A 23,248-nucleotide genomic window follows, 5' to 3' on the forward strand; every position below is an offset into this window, starting at 1 on the left:
ACCGTAAGTGATCCGACAGTCTGAAAACAAGCCAGTGTCCTCACCAGCATGGCACTCCTGTGCTGTGATGTTGGAGCAGCTGCCATCCCCCCTGTCTGACAGGGCTGTGCAGGTCAGGATGTGCAGCTCCTCTGCTGCACTGCTCCTGACCTCACCAGCCACTGTTGGAAGGGCTTGCAGAAAGGAAACAGCATCTGCATCACTGCTTTTAGTAGCCTTGATAGATGAAGCAAATTCACAGAAGAAACTTTATTTTTCCTTTTTTAATTTTTTTAAAATTTTACATCTCTGTGTATTTCTGGCCTCTGCAACATCCTGTGTCTAATAATTCTACAATATAATTATGTGCTGGGTGAAAAAGTACTTCCTTTTGTTTGTTTTGAACCACACCACCTTATTTCATTTGGTAACTCCCTAGTTCTTGTAGAACTAGAAATTTATGAACAGTTTTTTTCCTGTTCATCTGCTTTTTACCACTCTTGAAGGTTTTGGGTTTATGTCTTAGGTTGCCAAAGACAAACCAAGACAGTTTATTTTCATAAACGGCAGCATTTTTTCTCCAAGTCATGGAGTTCTAGTTTTTTAGCTTCTCTTCAAACTAAGCCTCTTCTATTCTCTGATAATTCCTGCTGCCTTTCTCTGTGGTTTTCTAGTCCCAGCACTGAGTCTTTTTCCTGGTTCATGGCCTTTAGCAAGCTCTTTTGTTCTTTGTGTACTTGTACTTTGTGAAATAAAAGTACAGTTCTGTTATGAAAGTTAAAGTTGAGTGGCTGCTAAAGTTTAGTACTAAGCTCTGGTGAGGAATAATCCCACTAGGCAAGGATCAGATTAGGATTTATACTTCAGATGCAGGCCACCCTCTGCTGTAATTAATTGTTTCCTCTGATTAGCTATAACTGTCTTCCATTATCTCTTGCAACTAGGTATAAAAACCAGAATTAATACAAAATTTTTCATAGTGTGCTGATTTAAATAATGCCAGGATTTAGACCACTCTTCATGCTAGTAAGAGTTCATTGTTTTGGAAGATGTGATTTTTGAATATTTCAGCTGACTTTTTTAAACTGTCAAAGCCCAACATTTTCTGAAAATACTGGGAAATTTCTGATATTACTTTTTTTTTTTAATAGAAATTGGAGACTGTGCTGGTTGGGTTTTATTTTCTTCCTTGAAGTCTTTGTAGAAAGCTACATAAGAAATTCACATAGTTAAAAAAAGAGAAGAAAAGGTATCTTCCCTGATCCTTCCATGACAGGGAGCATCCTGCCAACAATTGGTGTCAGCCAGAACTTGGCAGTCACCTGGACTGCCTGGACTGGGGGGAGCTTTCTGATTGTGACTGCTTTTTGTTCAGATGGTTGAAGTGAGCCCTCCCAGTTGAGCCTGGCCTCAAGAACCATGCTATGTGGCTGTAATAGAGTGAAAAGTGAAGAATGTGTCTTGTTTCTGCCACCCCATGTCCTGAAGGCTGCACCAAAGGCCTCAGCAATATGCAGATGGTGTCTTGTGTGTCTCTGGCGAGACAAACAGATGACATGCCTGTGCCATTAATCCAGCCCAAGTGCTTGAGGATACCCAGTGTCCCAGCACTGCTCTCCAGTGACAGGTCCTGCTCTCCACTGGTGGGAGTTGAGCATTTTAGATACCCCCTGTATGTTTAGTGTACAAATACTGCATAAAATCTGAATACTGTGCAGCTCTGTAGAGCATAGCTGGTGTTGTGAACTCTTTGTGATGGCCATGGTAGAAAAAGAGGCGTTAGAGGGCTGGAGATGGTTAGCTTTGATACAACTGAAACAGGCTGAGTGCCTTGAAAGCTAATTTGTTTTGTTTTCACAATCCATCTCAGTCAAATAAAATACATCATCTCTTCGTTCAACCCTTGCCTCACTTCAGATTGTAAGAGTGGGAGATAATTTGATTACCAAGATGAAATGATGATGTTTCAGAGGAGGAGCCATCTGGAGTTTCTGAGTGAGCAGCTGGCAGCCTGGGCTGCATGGTTAATGATCTATGTGCCTTGCAACTATTTTTTTCTGCTGCAAAACCTTTTAAGAGTCTTTAGAGATCAATCTACCCCACTGCCTCCAAGTAAGATGCTATCTGTGAAATTGCAGACAAGTGTTCCCTTTTAAAAGCTCTTTCCATAACACCCTCTTTCTCCTTTCTATTAGTATTTTTTTTTGGTTAAGACTCATAATGAATCCTTAATTTGCTGTAGTTTGGTACTTGGCTTTGCTTGGCCTGGTAGCTGCTTTGCATTTTGTCCTGCATTATTGCAACTGTACTGCCTGAAGTGATTTCCAAACTTCATGTGGTCAGTTTTTAATGGAAATACATTTTTTTTGGTTGAAAGTCTTAAGATGTTTGAAAACAGCCATGGTAAAGACAGTGCAGTAAAACTCTTCTCTCTGTGTGACCCAAGGTTTTTGGAAGCCTTTCATCTTTTTTGGTCCTTGCCAAGTAACGTTAACTGAGTGGGAAGTTAGTTATAACTTAGAATTATCTATCCTTGCCAGAGCAGCAGTGGGCAAGAAATTTAACTGGGTATGGAGCTTCTGGTCAGTGAGGCAGCTCTGATTTCAGACTCTTTAATAATCTCCAAGTCAAGCACTTCTTTTTAGGCCTGCCAGGCATTTCCAGCCTCCCAAAAAGCTGCATCAGACAGTGCCATGCGATTCTGATGTGGGGGACCAGGAGAGAGTCCCAGCAGCACCAGGGAGTCAGAGGTTTGCCTGGAAAGACTGAAAGGCACTGGAGGCAATTCCCTAAAAGCAAATTGAGCCAAGTGGAGAGTGGGTGGTACCCTGCCAGCCTCTCCTGATTGATGCTACTGCTAGCCCAGGCTGCAGCTCCAGGCACAGGCAGGCAGGAGAGCACAGCCAAGATTCTTGGGTCTGTGGCTCCACCAGATGGATGGTTCTGAGGCCAGGCTTTTTCTGAAGAAGCTTTTGAAAGTTGGGGAGGGTTGATGTCACTTTAAACCAGAACTGTATCTGCAATAGCAGAATCCCCCATGAGAAGGAGGGGCTTCTCTAGCATTGCTTCTTTTTTCCCCTGAGCTCAACTCCTGTTGGCTCTGATCTCAGCCTCTGCACTTGTGCTCTTACCTGCCAGTTCTCTTACTTCAGATTTTACTCTTTGGCCAGCAGCCAGGTGTCTCACCCCCATGCCTTCCACGCTGTGCTGAGCTGAAGTAAGTGGGGGAAGGCAGGGAGAGCAAAAAGATGGTGTAGGACCAGTGACTTCTGCCCCATGCACCTGTTGGTGCAGCCAATTCTTCTGAACTTGCTTTGTATTGGTTATGAGCCCCTTTTCTCCAGTTCTGTTGCGGAATGGAAACACCAGGAGAAAAACAGGATTTGGGAACAGATGGCTGGGAGAGGAAAATAAAAAAGATGGAGCAGCTGCATACGACACAGCTGTGCATTGCTGTACAGCTTCTCTGTTGGCTCCTTGGACACAGCCAGCTTTTTCCATTGTGTCTCAGAGTCCCTGTAAAGGGATTGATGTCTGGGTACTTGCCAGATAAAAGATTTGGCTTGGGGTACATGTCAAAACTCAGAAAGGAATGAATTTTGATTAAATGGCAATTCTGTGGCCAATCTGTGCTCCAAACCATTTAGGAATGAGGATGGATGGTTTAATTTTTGAAGTGACACAAAATGCTTAACAGTCTGGTAAAGAGTTCTGAAATATGTGTAATGCTTAATAATATTCATCACTTCTGCTTCAGGAAAACCCACATGCTTCCACAGTTGAATTGTTAGTGAAGTATTAATAAGAATATGACATTCTCATTTCATACAGACATGCAATTCCCCAGAAACATTTAAAAATTTACATTTTTAAAAGATATTTGTTGAAGTTGCCACAATTGCTTTTTTACCATTTTTCTTTTGCTCTGCTTAAGGAAAACTGAAATTGGATTGTAGTGAGGAATCAATGGTGATCTTCAGTGACTTCAACTCCAGAGGGACTTTGCTGGCCTGGCAGGGTGTCCCAGTGCTCAGGGACACAGGGAATCCTCCTAGGAAGGACGTGAGCCTGGTGGCTGGGTGGGTGGATCAGAAGGGCTCCTCAACAAAATGGTTTTGAGGTGCTGTCAGTTGAAGCCAGTTGCATTAGCAGTGAGCTGCCTTTCTGAAGATTTGGGGAATATTTTTAGCCTAGCTGTAATGAAAGGGTGCTGAGATTTTGAGTTGTGCTGTTTTCCTGTGGGTGTTTGAGGGCACTGGTACTACGCCTCTGGACGTGCTTGGATGCTGTATGGCAATTTCTACTTTGTGGTTGCTGCCCAGCAAATGGCTTGGCCTCAACAAGTAGAAAGAAAGAGTTCAGAATGGGTTCAGTGCCCCCTGTCTGGGGAGCTCCAGTGTTTCTCATGGATTGCTTTGCTTCTTGCTCCTCCTGCCCTTGCGTTTCACTGGCTCTGACAAGCTGAACAGCAGAATACACATGAAGTAGCAGAGATTGCTCCTTTCCCTTCCCTCAGCTATGGCTCCCATCAGGTTTTCTTGGAATGGCAGAGGATGTTAAAGACATCAAGTCTTGTGAAAATGGGGATAGCATCCTGTGTTGATGGGAGCACTGACCTCCTGTATCCTTCATCAGAATGCAAAGACAAAGTTGTGGCAGAAGAATCTGCCATTGTTCTGTTCAGGGTTGAAAATGACTTCTCAGGGAAAAAAAAGCAAGAGCTTGCAGTAGCAGAGATTAATGCTTACTGACATGTGCTCGGTTTTCTGTTACACTTCAGGGAATGACATGGATTATTTTGCTCCTGAATTTTGTATGGCAGGAATTTCCCTTGGTACCTAGGATGCTTCTAGGGAAAAGGAAAATCTGAGTTGAAAAAGTGCAAGTGGAGATATAGTGCTTCACTCAGCCTGCCTTCTCTAAGTGCTTTGTCCTCATTACACATTACCACCCTTGATTCCAAGATAGGATAAATGTTTCCTGGGGAGAGAGCCAGTTTGTATTGCTGAAAAGCAACTGACAGTGCTGAATAAGCAAATACATCAAAAGCTGGTGTTTAAACTTAATTTGAGCTTCTCAGGGAAAAAAACAAGTTGTACCTTGCTATCTGTAATATCCCTATGCAATATTGCTGTGACTGTGCCTTGCAATCTGCAATGTCCCTGTGACTGTGCTTTGCAGTCTCCAGCATCCCTGTGCAATCTGCAGGGGGTAATTGTCCTGTAGGCAGTGTGGGAATGAGCCCAAGTAATGATGATGGATGCAGAATCTGCAAACCACTGTGAGGATGGAGACTCTGGTCCTGGAGAGAAGAACCCTTCATCTTCCCACCAGATGGAGATAGTTTCGCTCTGGTTTTGGCTCGCCTGGCTGTCACCACACAGGCCAGGAAGGTGTGGGACCATGGACCAACTGGAGTTCAAAGGTGGGGCAGCACTTGGCCCTGCTCTGGGGACTGAACCCACTGTGACCTCCCCATTCTGGGTAGTCTCCCTGCAGACAGGTGCCCCCTCCTTCCCTCTCATGGAGCAGATTGTGTGCAAGCATTCCTGCCATGCCCGAGTGGGTGGATTGGGGCCGGGATGAGTGAAGGAGGCCTGGCCTTGGTGGAACTCTCCCCTTTGGCATGTCTGATGGCAAAGGGGCAGCACAGGGAGAAAGCAGCTCTGGAAAGCTGATGAAGGCAAGCTCTTGCCAGCAACCCAGGTACTTGTAACACCCAGCTGAGACCACAGTGAAGGTTTTTCCTTGCAGGTAGGTGTCCTTTTTTCCTCTACTTACTGCACCCCTGGTTAACAACTCGGCTGAGGTGGGGAAGGAAAAGTCTCATCTTGGAAGGGCTCTGCTCACCATGACATCTTTTCCTGAGGCCATGGCTCAGCCTGTGCTGGGTTTGATTGCCAGGAGACCTGGGTTTGCCCTGCTGTCTATGCTTGCTGTCCCCTTGGGAGCTGGGGCCCCTCTGAGGAGAGGCTGGGGCAGGAGAGGGGGTGGAAGAACTGCTGTCCAGGGGAGACATTACAGGAGCCTGTGGGCTACAGCCGGCATGGGGACAGCAGGTGGGCAGTGATCCATCTGGGAGGGGAGTCAGCCTGTGCAGAGGAGCGTTTGCACATGGCCATGATTGAGGACTGGGGCACTTGCAGGGCTCTGGGTTCTGTGTCCCCAGCGGAGGCAGCAGTCTAAGCAGTCTCCTTCCAGAGCTGCTGCAGTTCCTGGATGGCTCCTCAGTGTTATTTGGTTTTGCCACTAGATGGTGAGGTAAGGAATGAGGGAAAGCACAGGAAGTCTCACTGTGTTCCCCGGCGGCCTCGCTCCCTGTGAAACCACGCTGACGTGCTCTGCTTTCTGGGAACCCAGCAATTTCAGGCAATTATTCCCTGGACATTTTATACAGCTCAGCCTTCAAGAACTGCTGCTGCCACCCTGACTCTTTGATCTTTTTAACTCCAGAGCTGCCACCCTGCATTGATGTAGACACAGCAAGCTGTGTTAGACACAGATGGCAAACCTGCCTGGCGCAGGGATGTACAGAAAGCTGTCTCCTGCTCTAGCAATTTACTTTGGCCTGGTTTTTGAAGGGGGCGTATGATCTGCTTCCCCTTTCCCACCAGGACCTGAACCTGCTGTGAGACCCACACCTTGGCAGGTGGGAATTGCCATCCCTGCATGGCTGCTCTCTGTTGTGCCGTCTCTTTTCAGAGCTGTTTGCTTCACTGGAAGCTTTGCCCTGGCTGTGCTGGAGGAGTCTGGGGACGGCTGATGGACCAGAGAGTTACAGCTCAGCCAGGGCACTCCTGCCTGTGCAAGGGGATTGAAGGAATGCTGGTGACGGCAGCCCCTGCCCCAGGGGTAGCACAGTAGATCGTGGAGAACAGGGAGAGAAAGGGCAGGTGCACACGTGTGGCCACTGGGGAGTGGAACTTGAAGGAATGAGTTACTCCTCAGCTGAGTAACCAAATGCCAGCTTCTCCCAGCTGGGAAATTAAATGCTTTAAAGGGATGCAGTCTCAATTTTGTCTTAAACACAGGCTGACTGCTCATGATGGGAAGCTTGTTGAGCTGCAGAAACTGTATTGCTTTCATTTAGGGAAGGTAATAAGGTGCCAAACCTTAATGCTCTCTAAATACTGGCCTAGGTGCCACTCTCCATGCCCAGGATGACCTGCTTTTCATAGAATCATAGAATGGTCTGGGTTGGAAGGCATTTTAAAGGCTATCTAGTCCAATCCAATTCCCCTGCAATGAGCAGGGACATCTTCAACTAGATCAGGTTGCTTAGTGCCACAACCAACCCGACCATGAACACTTTTAGGAATGGGGCATTCACCACCTCTTGGGATGAGCTGTTGCAGTGCAGGCTTGGAGAGCTATTCCCTTTGTGACTGGCTGGGACACTGACCTGCTTGCCCTGGTTCCAGGAGTGTGGCAGTGCTTCTGGCTTGGTTATTTCATGCTGGGCATTGCTGCTGTGGGGAGGCTTTGCATGGGAGCAGATCAGGGAATGCCCACAGGAGCAAGGCTGTGTGTGGGCAACCTCCAGGCAGGAGTGGGGCCAGAGACTGGGGAGTATCACCTACCCTAGGTCTGGCCAGGGCTGGAAGTATTTGGCTGTGTTTCCACTGTGTTTTGGCTATGTGGTCCTCAGGAATGGAAAAGCCCACTGTAGTCTGGTTCAGGGTTTTATGAGAGGCAATGACACAGTGCCCTGAGCGAGACAGTGAGCAGTATGGAAGGTTCCTGTAGTATATTAGGAATGGTCCATAGACGGTTTGCTTTATTTTTTACTAGGTTTCCACAGTTCTTGGCTAATTTCAGTGGGATCTGTCTTGTGAGCTGGCATGCTGGGAAGCTTGAGGAAGGGAATGGAGCTGCTCCCCAGCACTGAGGGATGGCCCCCTGGTGTTTAGTTCTGGCCGTGTTGCAGGATGCAGTGAGGAAGGAGAAGTCCCAAACAGGGAACTGAATAAAGAGAACAACACTTCATAAAAACACACCCACCTTATGCTTGGCACAGAGGTATATGTGTGTGTGTGTGTATTTGTGGGTGCTGCAGGGAGAAAATACACATTTGCCTCTCCCTTCTCCCAAAGGCACTGAAGTGCCTGAGGGACACAAGCCAGTAACATGCAGACAGCCAGGGAGGTTTCTTGTGCAGCACTCCTCCTGCAGTGCTGAAATGAGCCTTTTGTGTTCCAGAGGCCACCGTGACACCAGGCAGAAGCAAGAGGGAAAATACTGAACAAATAAACCAGAGGCTTGCATGAGCACAATCCCCATGTCAGCCTCACCCCTGACTCTGCCACGCTATAATCTGTAGCATGGAAATGTTTCTCTTGGCTGTTGGTTTAGGGCTGTGCAATCAAATCTAGTAGTTAAAATCCTGCTGAACAGGGCAGGCAACCCAAACAGCAGAGGAAAGGCAAGCAGAGCTTTCAAGTTGTTTGCAAAAAAGCCACCTGAGGAGCAGGTGGTCACACAGCATCTATCTTGTGCTGTTTTGAGCGAGCTGTCTGCAGATGTTGGGAGTAAAGAACTGCCACTGTAGGTAATATTCAGTGTGTCTCCTTTCCTTCCCCTCTGAACATCTGATACCATGGCAGCATCCCTGCTCGCAAGGGGATTAGGTGCTAGCACACACCACTGCTGCAGCTATCCATTTCCTGCTGATTTATTCAAATAACTTGGAAAAGTACATCCAGCAGCTGAGTTCAGAAAAACTCTGTTGAAAAACATTCCTGGCTCTTCAGGAGCTATTGCTGTCAGATCTGTGCAAAGAGCAAACCCCCAACTCTCAAGTGTAGCAGGGGTGGGGAGTGGAAGGGCTGTGGGTCTGAATGTGAGTAGGAAGAAATGCGCCTGGGGTCTCAAAGCAGCTGGAGGGGTGGCCACACTAGGCTGTTTTTGAATTTAATTTAGAAATAGAAGGAAAATAGGAATCACAACATTTGAAACATCTGCCTGGAAATGGATGGTGTGCTTGCTGTGTTACTCTGCAGTGGCAAAGTCAGGTTTGTGCCTCTTCCCTGATAGCTCCTATGCTGTTTTTCCTCCTGGGGTTAACACAGTAAAAGAGAAAACCATATCTTTGTGTGACTTGGGTTCCTCTTTGCTGAGTTGCCCTGCACCTGCAGGAAAACTGACCAAATTGAAGCTGCTGTGAAGGGCTACTCAGTCATTAGTCCAGAGGGGGTCACGAGCCATGGGGTTTCAGTGCCTTACTCCCAAGGGTAACCCAACAGTTAGTGAGGCAAATCCTCCTGAAAGACACCCTGCTTTGATACATTCACATAAGCCCAGTAGCATGATCAAAATACACAGTTACAACAAGGGCTTCCTGCCATGGATATGCAAATATTGAGATCAGTGCAAATCACAGAGCTGAGCAAAGCAAACTGTGACTGCTGTTTACCTCTGTGCACAGCACCCACAGCTACAAGGCTTCCCTCTTTTATGCTTGTGTCAAGTTGCTCTTGAAAGCTTCTGCTGAGCAATAATTTCAGCACCTTGTTCCAGTGGTTGCCCCTTTCATGTGGTCCCTCCAGGAGTCTGCCATGCCGTGCCTTGAGGTAGCCTTAGGTTTGACCAGATTTTTAGGCCTGAACCAGACTGTCTAAAAAGCAAACCTTTGGTCCTTCACTGGTATTTTTTAAATTTTCCCCTGCCAGAATCTAACTGCTTTTCTGGAAATAAACAATTCCTGGGGCTGCTTGCTCAAAACACTCATTTTGCAGCTTATTACCATAGCGATCTTTCCCAGAGATTCTCTCTCCATATGTGGATTGCTTCGTGCTGTGAGCAGCTCCCAGACCGCACGAACGTTTCTCAGCTCCTTCTCCCCGAGAGGCACCAGCAGAGGGTGGTCCCAGCTCCCCGCAATGGAGACGATGCTGGAAGCCATGCTGGAGTCGAGGAGTGGACGAGATGTATGAACATGGAGGCAGCATGGCTAATTAATGACCTGAAACCAGCTGTAAAGGTCAGTTTGTTTGCGGGGGCCGCGCTCCAGGCGCGCGTGCTGAATGCGAACTTGGCCGCCGTGCCTCGGAAAGGGCACTGCTGCCCTCCCGGGATGGCAGCTGGAGGAGGGGCAGCCATCACAGGAGGCTTGACAGCCTTCAGCCTCACTCATTAGTGTGCACCCAGGCCACCCCCCGTGTCTGGCGAGCCCCACTCCTCGTGGGGTTCTGCTGAGAAACCAGGCAGCTTTCTGGGGAAAGGGCAGGCTCCTGCAGTCTTCAGTGTGGGATGCTGCAGAGAACAGGCTGTTTTCTGGGCTGTCTTGTCAGGCACTTGTCGACTGAGTTTGATCTGCAGAGTCTTATTACTCATATTAACGCTGTCAGCAGCATGCATGCAAAAACTGAGCGTCTGGATGCGAACGTCAGGGAATTGATATAAAAATGTTCTTTGCTAGCTGTTCTTTGTCCCTGTGGAACTTTTCTATACAGTGTTCCAGGGGCTAAAAATTCAAGTTTCTTGCCTAATCCCAGGGCTCTGGGAGTTAAGGCTTTATGAATATTACAAATGATCATCAAGCATGGTATAGACTTGTAAAGACAGCTGTCCTGTAGGACAAGGTGTGCCATGGGTTGTCATTTGAGATCTTCAGGCGACTTGCCAGCCCTTGCAATTTCTGACCAGCCTTCATCTCAACACTTGGACAGAGCCATGAGATAACCTGCAGAGAAAATCAAGGGGAGACAGCATTACTGAGTCACTTTGCAGACAGCACTGAGCACTTCTGATGTCAATAAAATCACAGAGATGTCACACACACGCACAACAATGGTGGCAATGAGAGGAAAGTGCCTTTGATGAGGCAGGTTTTCTCCCTCTCTGAGATGGACACAATGCCATCCCAGCTGTTCCCCACTTGCAGAGAGCTCTCTTTCTAGTGGTGATTCTGGGACAAACCCTTTTCTTCAGGCCTTTGGCCTCGTGCTCCCCTCGAGATCTTTGTCCTGGCAAACTGAACTGATCAAAGCTGCTTTTGCCATGCAGTGGATCAGGAGCAACAGTTGTTGGCTGTGTTTAGCTCCAGGCAGACCGAGGGTGTCTAACTACAAAAAGAGGCAGAAAATCAAGGCAGCTGGTCAGGCTTTGTCATTTAAATTGGCAGTGTGTGCTGGGGAATGCAGAGAGCATGGGGAAGGCAGGGTGTTTCCAGAAAGTCGCCATCCCAGGTCTGAGCAAAGCATCTGACAGTCCCTGGTGGCCTTAGTGAAGGTGAACTGTTGGGACTGGGATCAAACTAACTACAGAAGGGGTTGATCAAGCAGGAAGGGCACAGCCTGCACCCTTCCTGTCCCTGTCTGGGTCCTTCCACCCAAGCAGTGACCAAAGAGGCTTCTGCCACGAGTATTGGAGGCTCCTTATCTGAGGAAGACCCTCTGCCAGGCAGAGCAAGGCATCTGCAGAGCACAGCAGTCCCCTGCAAACAGCAGAAGGCAGGAGGTGTTTGCCAAGCCCAGCACATCCTTGACCTCTCACCCAGTCTTGTCACAGATTTAGGTGACTTAGTCCTCTCATCCTTGCAGTGAACTCTGTAGTTGTACGTCACATTTACTCTCAGACAGAGATCTTTTCTGTGGGAATGCCAGTCATCTTGGGTTCAATTTACAGGTTTTAAGTTACTCTGTGTTTTGTCCTTTCCCCAGACACAACAGTGCAGTGGGCCCTGCACTCACTTGCTCAGGCAATGGGATTCCCCCTCTTTTTCCCTCACTCAGCCCTGTGTCAGTCCCAGAGGCTGTGCTCGCTGGCTCCCAGACCTGTCTCTCCCATTCCTGTTCCCTCTCTTGGGCGTCACTGCTCCTGGGCCTGGCTTATAACACGGTGTGTGGCACAGGGACAAAGATGACAGGCCTTCCTCCCTGAAGGCTTTCCTCTTGCAGAGGAAATTGGTTCATTGGCCTGAGCATTCAGCACAACGATTGAGAGCAGCCTGAACCTGGAGCACCAAGTGAGCATCGCTAGAACCATCTGAAAATGAGGGAAAAGAGGCCGCGAGCGAGGGATCGGCGCTGGAGGCTGTGTGCTTTGCAGGTGAGTGATCTGGGAGCTGGGTGGGATACCTGGAGCACCACTGTTGTTCCTTTGCTGTTACAGAGCTTCCACGCTGCTGCTGCAGCAGCCACGGAGGTGGGTGATGCCAGCCCTGGGGCTATCGGGGAGGCTTTCCAGGCGTGAGGTACCCTGCGAGGCAGCCACCTGCCCAGGCCTGCTGCCCCTGGGGGACTGCCAGGAGCGAGTGTGCTGAGCCTGTGCTGTGGCCTTGCAGCGGGGCTGAGCCGGGATGGGGTCGGTGCGGCAGCGCGGGGCTGCCCCATGCCCGGCTGCCCCATGCCCGGCTGCCCCGCGGCCCTGGCTGCCCCATGCCCGGCTGCCCCATGCCCGGCTGCCCCGCGGCCCTGGCTGCCCCATGCCCGGCTGCCCCATGCCCGGCTGCCCCGCGGCCCCGGCTGCCCTCGGCCGTCGGGGGAGGCCGCGCCGGGGCCGCCGCTGGGCCCGGCGGGTGCAGTGAGTCGCCGCGGCCGCCAGGTGCCGCTGCCCCGCCGCGCTGCCCGGGCCCCGCCCGCCCCGCGGGACCTCCGTGAGGGGGGACCCTCCGTGCGCGGGGACCCTCCGTGCCCGGGGACCCTCCGTGAGCAGGGACCCTCATCCCCGCGGGCTCCCTCCATCCCCGCCGGGTCCCCCGCCCTCGGGGCCGGCAGCTCAGCCCTCCCTGGCCGAAGCGCTGCCCTCGGGGCTCCCAGCAAGCCCGGCAGCACACCGGAGCGCAGCCCGGCCGCTCCCCGGCGCACACGCGGAGCGGGCCGGCAGCTCTCACTCCCTGGCGGCCCAGCTTTGTGCCCCCCCGGCCCGCCCGCGGAGCCTGCGCGGCGGCCGCACGGTTGTCGCCTGCAGCCGCCCCTCGCTCGCCCATCCCCGGGGACAGAGGGGTGCGCTCCGCGGGGCCGCTCCTCTCTCCGGGAGGGGCGAGGCCGTGGGATGGGGACAGCGTGCCAGTGGGTGCGGGTGCGTGCGCGGAGTGCCGGGCAGCGAGCGGGTGTGCAAACACAGGCGGAGCGGGTGTGTGCGCGGGTGAGAGCTGAGCGAGGGGCGTGTGCGGGTGTCCGTGTGGGTGCGGAGTGCGAGTCGGGCTGCGTGTGTGTCTGCCTGTCCATGTGTGTGTCTGTCTGTGTCTGTGTGTGCGTGTGCGCGCACCGGGGGCAGCTCCCCACGTGGGGCTGACGCGGCAGCCCCGGCCCGATCCGGGGCTATAAAGCGGCTCGGCGGCGAGCGAGGCAGAGCAGCCGCGGCCGGCTGCAGCTCCAGCCCCGGCGCCGCTCCGCCCGCCCCGGCGCGCTCGGGGTCCCGGCGGCAGCGCCCAGCATGCGCCGTGCCCGCCCGCAGCCCCCCGGCCCCCGGCGCGCCGCTCTGCCCCGGCCGGCGGCACCGTAGGACGCGGAGCAGCCGCGCGGGTTCGGGCGCGGCGCGGGTGGAGCCGGGGCGAAGGGCGGGGGTGTCCGCGCAGCCGGGGTTGATGTTTAACCTGGAGCGCCCGTTCACGGAGAGGGGCCACTTCTTCTCCTCCATGGAGTACCAGCGGCAGCTGGAGGAGGAGGAGGGCTACCCCCCTCCCGGCGCTAACGGGACCTTCAACGACAGCGGGGCCGGCCCGGGCTGGGGCATGCCGTACCCTCTGCACACCACCATCACTCTCATCAGCCTCGCCAGCTTGCTCATGCTCTTCACCGTCTTTGGCAACGTCCTGGTCATCATCGCTGTCTTCACCAGCCGGGCGCTCAAAGCCCCCCAGAACCTCTTCCTGGTCTCCTTAGCCTCAGCTGACATCCTGGTGGCCACGCTGGTCATCCCCTTCTCGCTGGCAAATGAGGTGATGGGCTACTGGTACTTCGGTAAAGTCTGGTGTGAGATCTACCTGGCCTTGGATGTGCTGTTCTGCACCTCCTCCATTGTGCACCTCTGTGCCATCAGCCTGGACCGGTACTGGTCCATCACACAAGCCATCGAGTACAACCTCAAGCGTACCCCGCGACGCATCAAATGCATCATCTTCATCGTCTGGGTCATCTCGGCTGTCATCTCCTTCCCACCACTCATCTCCATCGAGAAGAAGAGCGGGCAGCAGGCTGACCAGGGGGTGGCAGGGTGCAAGATCAACGATGAGAAGTGGTACATCATCTCTTCTAGCATCGGCTCCTTCTTTGCCCCCTGCCTCATCATGATCCTGGTCTACATGCGCATCTACCAGATAGCCAAGAGGAGAACAAGGGTCCCGCCGAACAAGCGGGCAGAGCGCCCCGAGAAGAAGCAGAATGGCTTGACTGACAAGGAGGACCTGCCAGCCACAGCGCAGCTCAACGGGGAGAAGGCAGCAGGAGGCAGTGGCGGGCAGGAGGGAGAGGTCAATGGCATAGACATGGAGGAGACCTCTTCCTCTGAGCACCAGGAGAACAACCAGTGTAAGAAGTCGGAGAGACCATCGAGAGGAAAGACCAAGACTAAGCTGAGCCAAATAAAGCCCGGGGACAGTTTGCCCAGGAAGACGGAGGAGGAGAGGAACACCAAAGGGTCCCGCTGGAGAGGCAGGCAGAACCGGGAGAAGCGCTTCACCTTTGTGCTTGCAGTGGTGATCGGGGTCTTTGTCATCTGCTGGTTCCCCTTCTTCTTCACCTACACGCTGATGGCCGTCTGCGAGAGCTGCTCTGTGCCTGACACCCTCTTCAAGTTCTTCTTCTGGTTCGGTTACTGCAACAGCTCCTTGAACCCCGTCATCTATACCATTTTCAACCATGACTTCAGACGGGCTTTCAAAAGGATCCTCTGCAGGATAGAGAGGAAAAGGAGTGTTTGAAGGACCCTTTGCTACCGGCAGGACTAACCAAGACTTTGTAGGAGTGGAAAGTACGTCTCCCTTGGGCTCTGCTTGCATGGGATGGTTTCCTTCAGCTCGTGAGCAGGAAGGCTTTAAAACAAGAGATGAGCTTGTGGGAGCACCGGCAGCAGCAGTGAGGAGCAGCAGGCAAGTGGAGGTCCGAGCTGTGGCATTCAGCTTGCCAGGGGAGGATGGCCTTTGACTTTCTTGGTTTATTTTGTTAGTTTTTATTTTCTTTTGCCAGAATCTCTCAGTGGATATTCTCATGACTGCTCAGTTTGACTCTTTAAAGGCAAACATCGTGCAGCTCTGCGAGATGAACAACAAAGAGGGAGTATGCCACACCAGAGGTGTTGGCTTTTTTATTTTGTTGTGTCTTTTCCCCCCCATGTTGTATATGTAATGAATTTTGACCCCCTTGTAAAATACAGTATTGTATTCTTGAATGTCTTAATTTTTGTAAGGCAAGCAGCTTTGAAACTGTGAATGCTTTAATTATCTTTGATACCTTAAAAGTCTTTCTTTTCCTACCCCCTGCAAAGCCCCTCACTCAAAACCACTGAACAACTAGAGCCATCCCCCTACCTGACAGTTTGATAATATTACCAAATTTCCCAAATTAATTTTTTTTCTTTTTTGCTATAAAGCTTAGGATCACAGACCTCACCAGACTGGCTGTTTTTGTTGCTATATTTTTTAACGTCATACCTGTTTCTGTTTAATTTCTGTGTTGCCTGTGACACAACACAGCTGAGATGGCAACTGCCATCTCGTTGCTCGTGAGAGCAGAGCCCGACGGAGCGGCGGCTTTGCTGTGCAGGCAGGGATGTCCCAGGCAACAGAGATTGTCTCCCTTGCAACGTGAGCCTTGGGACCCTGCCAAGCTCCCCACGAGTTAATCTTGTTTATTATTATACCACTCTGCAGCACTGAAATGTGTTCGATGCTCACTTGCTTCCTCCACCTCAACTGTAAATAGGTAACGTTTCAAAGCAAACAGCAGAGCTCTGCATATCACGTTATCTCATCTGTGCTGATTTGTGATGGCTTAACTCCTGCAGGATTTCCTGCAGAGGGGAAGGGGTTTGTGCACAGTGGCCATTCGTCTTTCTCAATTAAGAAAGAGTTCCGTTTTTAACCTGCCAGTCTCATCTTTCCTAGGAAATAGAGAAGCATCCCTCTTTCAGTCTTATACAAGGCAAAACTCTGAAATGGGAAACTTAACTTCCAGTTTCTCCATTATTTTATAGTGTAATTAAGCTTTCCTTTTTTTTTTTTTTTAAATCCAAGTGTAAATATTGTGAGGTTGGAGCAGGAGAGAGAGTTAATACTGCTTTTAAACTCTTTCCTGAAATGGCTTTCAGCTCTTTGTGCTAAAAAATCCAAAACAAAAATGGACAGAACAAATCTAACATCCCTGTGCCATGAATAAGTTTCTGGAGAACATTTATAGGAAAAACTTTTGATTTAATACAATAAACAAGTAAATAAATCTGCAAGTCTTTTAATGTTAGGAAAACAGCTTTATCAAATGCTGACAAGTCACAGAAATGGTTTGGAGAAAGCAAAGTTTGTATACGTTGAATGTATAAATGAATTTGCCTTCTCTGGAGTTGTATGGTACACAGGAAGAGACTTTAAAAATACATTTTTACTTTTGGGAAGTGTTTTGTTGATTTTGCTCTCTCTTTTGAATTTCTAATTAACTCCAAGTGTCCCCGGATGCATCTTGGGACTTGGAGAGCAGTGTTTACATTCACTTGCATTTTCAGAACTGAATCCTCAAGAGGTGAGGAAAGCAAATAAACTGTGCTTTAATGTAAAAAAACAAAACAAAAACAAAACCAAACCACAAGCAGAAGTTGCTATAATGGATGATTATTTTTATTAAATAAAAAAGCGTTTACAGATCAAGTGTGAAAATGCTCTGAATAATGTTAGCTGTTTTATTTAATTGTATTTTATTTTCTGAACTGTTCACTGATCTGCCGGTAGCTTTGGTCTTGCCATTTTTTTTGAAGAACACGCTGGGAAAAGCACTTGTGTTGTCTGAAAGGGATTGTCAGCCCAGGTAGGAACAATGGCTCTGTTCATTATGCAGTGGCATAATAACAAATGAGTCCGTGATATTTCTTGGGTATTTCCACCCCGCTCCCCTCTTTGTGCCACAGGAAGGGCATTCATGTGCTTGTTAAAGAAAGGAGCGTGGGGTTTGAGGGTGTGATCTGCACCCTGGGAGTGCAGCCTGGCACTACTGCTAGGGACTGCCTGCCTGGCGTTTACAGCTATTGGGGTTTTTAATAATCAGTTTGCAAATGGGATTAGGAGCAATTAGGCTGGAAGGCAACATTTTGTGATATATGCAGGAGTGTCCACCTGAGTGGGTCTTTGTTTCCAGCCCCCAGGAGCTACAGCTTGCTTGCCCTTCCACCAGTGCTGCCAAGACCCTCCCTGAAGGAGGTGATGGGGCAACGTTCTCCCACTGAATGTGGAGCTGCTTCTGGTGAGAAAATAAATGGCCAGAGCCCCGTGTGGGAGCTGCTGGTCTGGTGGCCCCACTCTGCCAGTGCCCTGGGGCTGTGGTTGGAGGTGCTTGGCACGGTGGTAGGGGCCAGGCTGTGCAGGCAGCAGCACTGGTGGGTGTAGGGCACCTGATGGTGGCCCAGAGATGAACATCTGGCTCACCTCATGGTGGCCTTTGCAGGTCAGGGGAACTTGGTTTGGGCAGAGTGTCCTGCTTCCACTCTGGTCTTGGCTGACCCTGATGGCCTTGGAGGGTTTTACAAAGCAGATCCCCTGGGAGACTCTGGGTCAGTTCCTGGGACACAAGGTGATCCAGAGCCATTGATTGCACTTGCTCCACCCCTCTGGCTGTCAGTTGTTCTTGCTGCCAAATCTTTAGTGTGGACAGTAGAGTATTTTCTGGATTTGGGCCTGGGAGACTGAGGTTCTTCTCCCCTGACTCCCTCCCCATCATTGCTTCCAGGTCATTCCCTTGCAAATGACACATTAAGGTATGTAAATAACTTTGATTGTTTTTTATAACCTTTTATTTTGGGGCTGAAAGGTTAATGATGTGAAGGGAGGGAGGGGGACCTGTCTCCCCAGCTGGGTGGGAGCCAGCCAGGCTGGCACAGCAAACACCAGGCAGAGACACCACTGCCAGCTCTGCCCTGGGAGATGTTTCTCCACCACTTTCCTCTTTGGGTGACCCTGCATGCCACCACTTGTATGGGGACCCCTGGGGAGGGCACAAAGGTGCCAGACAAGGCATGTGCAGGAAGGGCTCAGGTGAGTTGGTCTGGTGGAGCAAATGTCCCGAAATGGTTCTGGGAGAGCTGCATGAGCAGCAGGGCTGCCCTTGCAGAGACCTGTGGCTGCCTGCCCAGGGCTTGTCCCTGATCCCCTCAGAACTACTGATGTGTTCATTTGTTTCCATGGGGTTCTGGTCCACGTTCTCAGGGGGCCAAGGAGCTGGCCACATAGAGGAGCCTCTTTCCAGTGAGGGAGGGATTTGGCCTGAGTCACCCTGCTCACACAAAATGAGTTTCCCACACCCAGAGGAGCCTTGGCGGATTTCAGACAGTGTCCATCAGCCTTCCTGTGCTGTAAGTACCCCCAGTCCCACCCTGCATCCTGTTGCCCAGGGGAAGGTTCCCTCTGGGTTGGGTGGTGGCCCTGCTGCCTGTGCAGCTTTCCCCTTTGAAGCTCTTTTTCTTATTTCTTAATGTTCCCTGTTCTTTGGAGAAGTTCAAAGTCTGTTGAGATTGCTCCATTATTACAGCCAGCCCTGGCAGACAGCTCCACTTGCAGCTCTCATCATCTCTGGTATGAGCTGCTCTTTGCAGCTGGTTTATAGGAACATCTCTGTGACTTGTGAAATGTCTGTAGTAGCTCTGATTTCTGTGCCTTATCTCAAGCTGTAGAAACAGAGTGAAGAGAGAGTAGAATTTGTGTCAGCCCAACCCTTGCAGTAGCCACTGGTACTCCCTCAGCTCACAAATGCTCAGGAGCAAATCCCAACCCCTCTGGGAACAGAAAGTGTCGTAGTCTGAGCCCTGGGATGTCCAGGTGAAATTCCATCAGGGGTCACAGTGCAGGAATGCACAGTGCTGGGAGGCTGCAGCACAATCCCAAATTGTGGGCTGAGCAGAGGGATGGTGAACAGGGCTGTGGAGGACACAAAAATCCATGCCTTTTTTGTGTCAGACCATGGCTAGTCCCAGGAGGGAGGTGTCATGCAAGCAGAGGAGGAGGAGGAGGCCTGCTGTTGTGGAGCATGGGGTGTTGAGAGGTGTTGAATGGAGATACTGATGTTTGAGCTGGTCATTCAGATTCTTCCATCTTGGGACACCTTCTCGGCCAGTTCAGTTGTCCCCTAGAACAACTACTTTCTCAAGAAGGACCACAAATATTGAGGACATCATCTCACATCCAGGAGTATGGGGGAGTGAGGTGGGTCTCAGCACCCAACAGAGGGACATGAGGCTAGACCATAAAAGGGAGCAGAAAGACAATTCCCTCACTTGACCACATCAGCACAGGTATAAACTTGTAGGCTCAAACTGGTTTAAAGCTGCTTAAGCTGGCTCTAGTTTAGTTGGTTAGTGTGATTGCCAATTCCCTGTTGGCTAAGTTCAGAGAGAGCATCTGTGCTGGCTTGGACATAAGGTCCTGCTTTGCTTCTGTGGCTCTGAGAGTGGCCTGTAGCAGATTTTAGGGAATAGTGAAGAGCAAGGACCCTTCCCAGGAGGCTGGGGGGTCATTAGGTGCTCTGGGATTTCCTGGGGCCAGCAGTGCCTTTTGCACTAGTGGAGAAATTCCACGGACATGTGTTTCCTGTCAGCAATGCTCTGCAGCTCTGGAGGTCTGGATGGCTTTCAAAGGCATGTTTGAGTCAAAAGCCAGTGTTGGGTCTGTGTGGGAGTGGTGGGGTGGATGGGTTTTATCAGGAGGTGAGACGAGCTGCCCTGAGCATCCCTGCTTTCCTGCATGCAGTGCCTGCAGCCTTTGGCCCAAATTGGTTTGGGCACAGCCCAGGATATTGCATTTGCAGGAGCAGCCCTGAGGTCCTCCAGAGCTCTGTGACCTGCTGCAGGGTTCACTCCCAGACATGAGAAACATTTGCTTTAAGTCAGCTGCTACATGGAGGAATAGATTGCTCTGTTGCTGCTTGAAACTGTTGTGTTTTGCTGGACCATGACTTTATGGCCTTTTTTCTTGTTTGTTTTTCAATTGCTCCCCACAGAAAAGAAGGAAAGAACAAGCTTCTCATTGCTGGACATCTCTGATAAAATAATTTCTGGTGAAGGCTTTCTTTTCTTCATCTGTGCATGTGGCATTGCTGCAAAGTATTTATCTTAAGTTTGACACCTTAAAGTGTTACTGAAAGATTCCCCAAGTAAAAAAATGAAATAAATGTATAAATATTTAGGACTCTGCACCCAAACTTCTTTTCTGAACTGACTGAACTTTTTTGAAGAGTGAAAAGCTGAATCCTGGTCTTTTGCTACCAGGGTAACTTTTGGCATGAGAAGAATTTGGACAAACTGTTCCTCTTGCAGACCAAACCATGCAGGGTTGGACCCTGAATGTGGCAGACCTGGCTGCTGGGATGCTGATTTATACCCTGCTGGAGCCCCACCTTTCCCAGCTTATTCCTGCAGTCACAATTCCTGGATAATCTAATGATAAATCCTCTCTGTGTAAGGCTGAGCTTCTTCTTGGTTCCATGATGCAGACACTTGAGCTGAAATGGCTCCTTGAACAAGGTTTGCCAGAATGAAGTTCCTGTTTTTAATTTAGGCACAAACAGCTCTCCATGCTCGTTGTCTCTGTGTGCTGTTACCCACACAGGGCACACTTCCACAGGGGTCACCAAATACAGCACTGAGCTCTTCTTTTCCCCAGGGAGTACCCAAAACACAGAGAAGTAGCACGACCTCACTCAACCACAACATGAAAAGGGAGTGGAGTCTCCCTGTTTTTCTCTTGGTTATGGGTTTGACCTGTAACCTAATCACAACTCAAAGATTTATGCTTCAGTGATGTTAGTTAAAAGTGACCCTGCATTTATTATTTTAAAGCAAATATCTTGTGGCTTTAAACCAGCCTCAAAATCTAGTGGGGACAGAAGAGTTAAAATGTCCAGTTGAAATGAAATCACCTGACTTGCTTACTTTGAAAGATTTACCATCCAGGGCCTTTGGCATTGCTGTCTCAGGGTAATGAAGATACATCCGATACATTCTGAGAAGAAAGGATAATTGCTTTCATCAACACCAGCCAGTGTTTGGGTGAGATGGCTTTTAAACAGTGCAGCAGGGAGGAAAAGAAAAGCTAAATGCTGCTCTGCTGAGCTGGGCACGCACTGAGGAGAGCCAGGTAAGCAGTGCTGGATGCAGGGCAATCTCTCATCACTGTTGGCTCTGTGGGGGCTAATTAGAGACTCTGTTCTGGCTGCTGTGACTGGCATGGATGGGATTTGGTCCAAACAGGGTTTTCTGTAGTAAAATAAGATGGTTGTAGCAACAGATGCAATGGTGGCAGCTGCCTTTAAAGCCCAGTGTTAATTGGCTTAAATCTTTGCAATGGAAATGATCTGCTCCTATTGTAGCTGTTGCTCATTGTTCCCAGGAATGCCTGTTCCTGTTCCTGCTGCTGGGTGATGTGAGAGATGTGCAGCCATGTCAGGAGGGTGGTCAAGGACTAGGAAATAATTCACACCAGAGACATCCACCCGTGAGGGGCCTGGGTTTTATTTGCCCTTGGTCAAATAGCTGTTTTCATCACCTCAGCTTCATGGATGCCCACTGCTGAGGATGTAGCAGTGACTGGGGTGGGATGAGGGCACACACTTGGGGATGTACACATGGAGTCCATGGAAAATGAGACACAGGGAAGCTGGGTGTGGAAATGGTTGGTGTAAACCAGATGATGCTACTGTACACCCATCTGCAAAAGCACTCAGCCTGAAACACTGTGGGAGGCAAACAGTCCACCACAGCAATTCCAGCAACTCAGAACATAAAGTTAGGACCCTCCCCTCTTATTAATTGACATCTCACTTGGGATTGCATAGACTGACATCTTCCAGTTATCAGATGTTTGGAGGAAGAGGTGAATTTTTAGCTGTTGTTTATTCAGACCAAGATTTAATTAATAATAAATAGATTAAATATTTGATGAAATAGACTGAAATTAAATATTTAGATCCCTCTTCCCCCCAGATAGCAGCCCCAGTGGATGTGTTTATGTGGGCAGTAAAGCTAGAACATCTGAATGCCAGAGCGTGTTCAAAGATCAGAGTTACATGAGAGTATCATCTGTGGATATGAATTAAATTTGTCTTGGATCCTTGTCTTTGGCAGCCATGTGGGAACATTGTCTTCCTTCCTCTGGGATTATTGAGCCACAACCTTCTGGGACTTAGGTGCCACTTCAGTGCAGGCTGTCACCCTGTTCTCCCACCACATTCATCTTCAGTGGGGAAAGAGGCCTCCTGGGGAAGGGTTTTCTCCTGTGCTCCTCATTTATCAGGGTAGTGAACACAAATTGAGAAGAAAACAGCATTGCTTCATACAGATTAATTACGTTCCTGAAGAGGAAAATGTGGAAAAACAGCATCTTGCCTGGAGGAGGGCAGCTAATTCCTCATCAGTTGTGCGGGCTGGTGCTGTGCATCCCCCACCAGAGCAGGAGTGGGACCACTGTCCCCAAGTCAGCAATCAGCTGCTAGGCCTTGGTGATCAATGCTTATCTATCAAAATCCACCTGCCAGTGAGTGGAGACTGAAAAAATGACCCTTGGTTTGGTCCAGCCAGTGATGGCTTGGAGCCACAGTCCCTGCCTGCCTGTCATTGTATCCATCAAGTGATGATGGACACTGGGAGGGGAGGGGCTGGGATACATTTCCTTCAGTGCCCAATTTCTAGGACTGGTGTTTGGCCCCTGTGCTGGCACTGGCACTATTGCAGCCAGAATTTGCTTGGTTTTGGCTAGATTGTGCTTGTTTTAAAAGTATGTACACTATCCTCGCAGGAGTTTTCTAAAAAAAACAAACTATGGCCATAACCCACACAAAAGGACTTGTGTGTTTAGATAAGACCTCCCATCAAGAGTGAGGGTGAATCCAGGGCTCTTGTTGTCCAACAGACCACTTTGGTCTGCTGGAATATTTCAGAAGCAGGAGCAGAGTAATGGCTTGTCCCTCTCACCTCTGCCAGCATCGCTGCAAGGGGATGAAGCCAGTGCAACCCATTCAGAGTGGTTAAGTGACTTGCTAGAGGTTGAGTGAAAAAAGCTGTGGTAGATTAATAAAATATGGTTTTAAATAATTCAGCATGGGCCAGCTGATGAAGCTTAACAGGACCAGAAAGCTGATCT

General features: G+C 49.8%; 2 protein-coding genes across 5 annotated transcripts in view; both read left to right on the forward strand.

Moving 5' to 3' along the window:
• Positions 1–9,376: 9,376 nt before the first annotated feature.
• LOC135306802 (uncharacterized) overlaps positions 9,377–23,248 on the forward strand; it is a 193,020-nt gene continuing 179,148 nt past the window's right edge. For all 4 annotated transcript variants that reach the window (XM_064431300.1, XM_064431303.1, XM_064431299.1 and 1 more), the window contains exon 1: positions 9,377–9,958. In XM_064431300.1, the coding sequence (XP_064287370.1) occupies positions 9,755–9,958 (204 nt within the window). In that variant the 5' untranslated portion in view covers positions 9,377–9,754. The remainder of the gene's footprint in view (positions 9,959–23,248) is intronic.
• On the forward strand, positions 13,312–16,777 carry ADRA2A (adrenoceptor alpha 2A). Its single transcript, XM_064431282.1, has one exon. The coding sequence runs from the start codon at positions 13,508–13,510 to the stop codon at positions 14,840–14,842; it is 1,335 nt and encodes a 444-aa protein (XP_064287352.1). The 5' UTR covers positions 13,312–13,507; the 3' UTR covers positions 14,843–16,777.

Source organism: Passer domesticus, chromosome 8, assembly GCF_036417665.1.
Source record: "Passer domesticus isolate bPasDom1 chromosome 8, bPasDom1.hap1, whole genome shotgun sequence".
Classification (NCBI taxonomy): Eukaryota; Metazoa; Chordata; class Aves; order Passeriformes; family Passeridae; genus Passer; species Passer domesticus.

Coding starts and splice junctions, on each gene's coding strand:
- ADRA2A (XM_064431282.1), top strand. CDS start 13,508: ATGTTTAACCTGGAGCGCCCGTTCACGGAGAGGGGCCACTTCTTCTCC.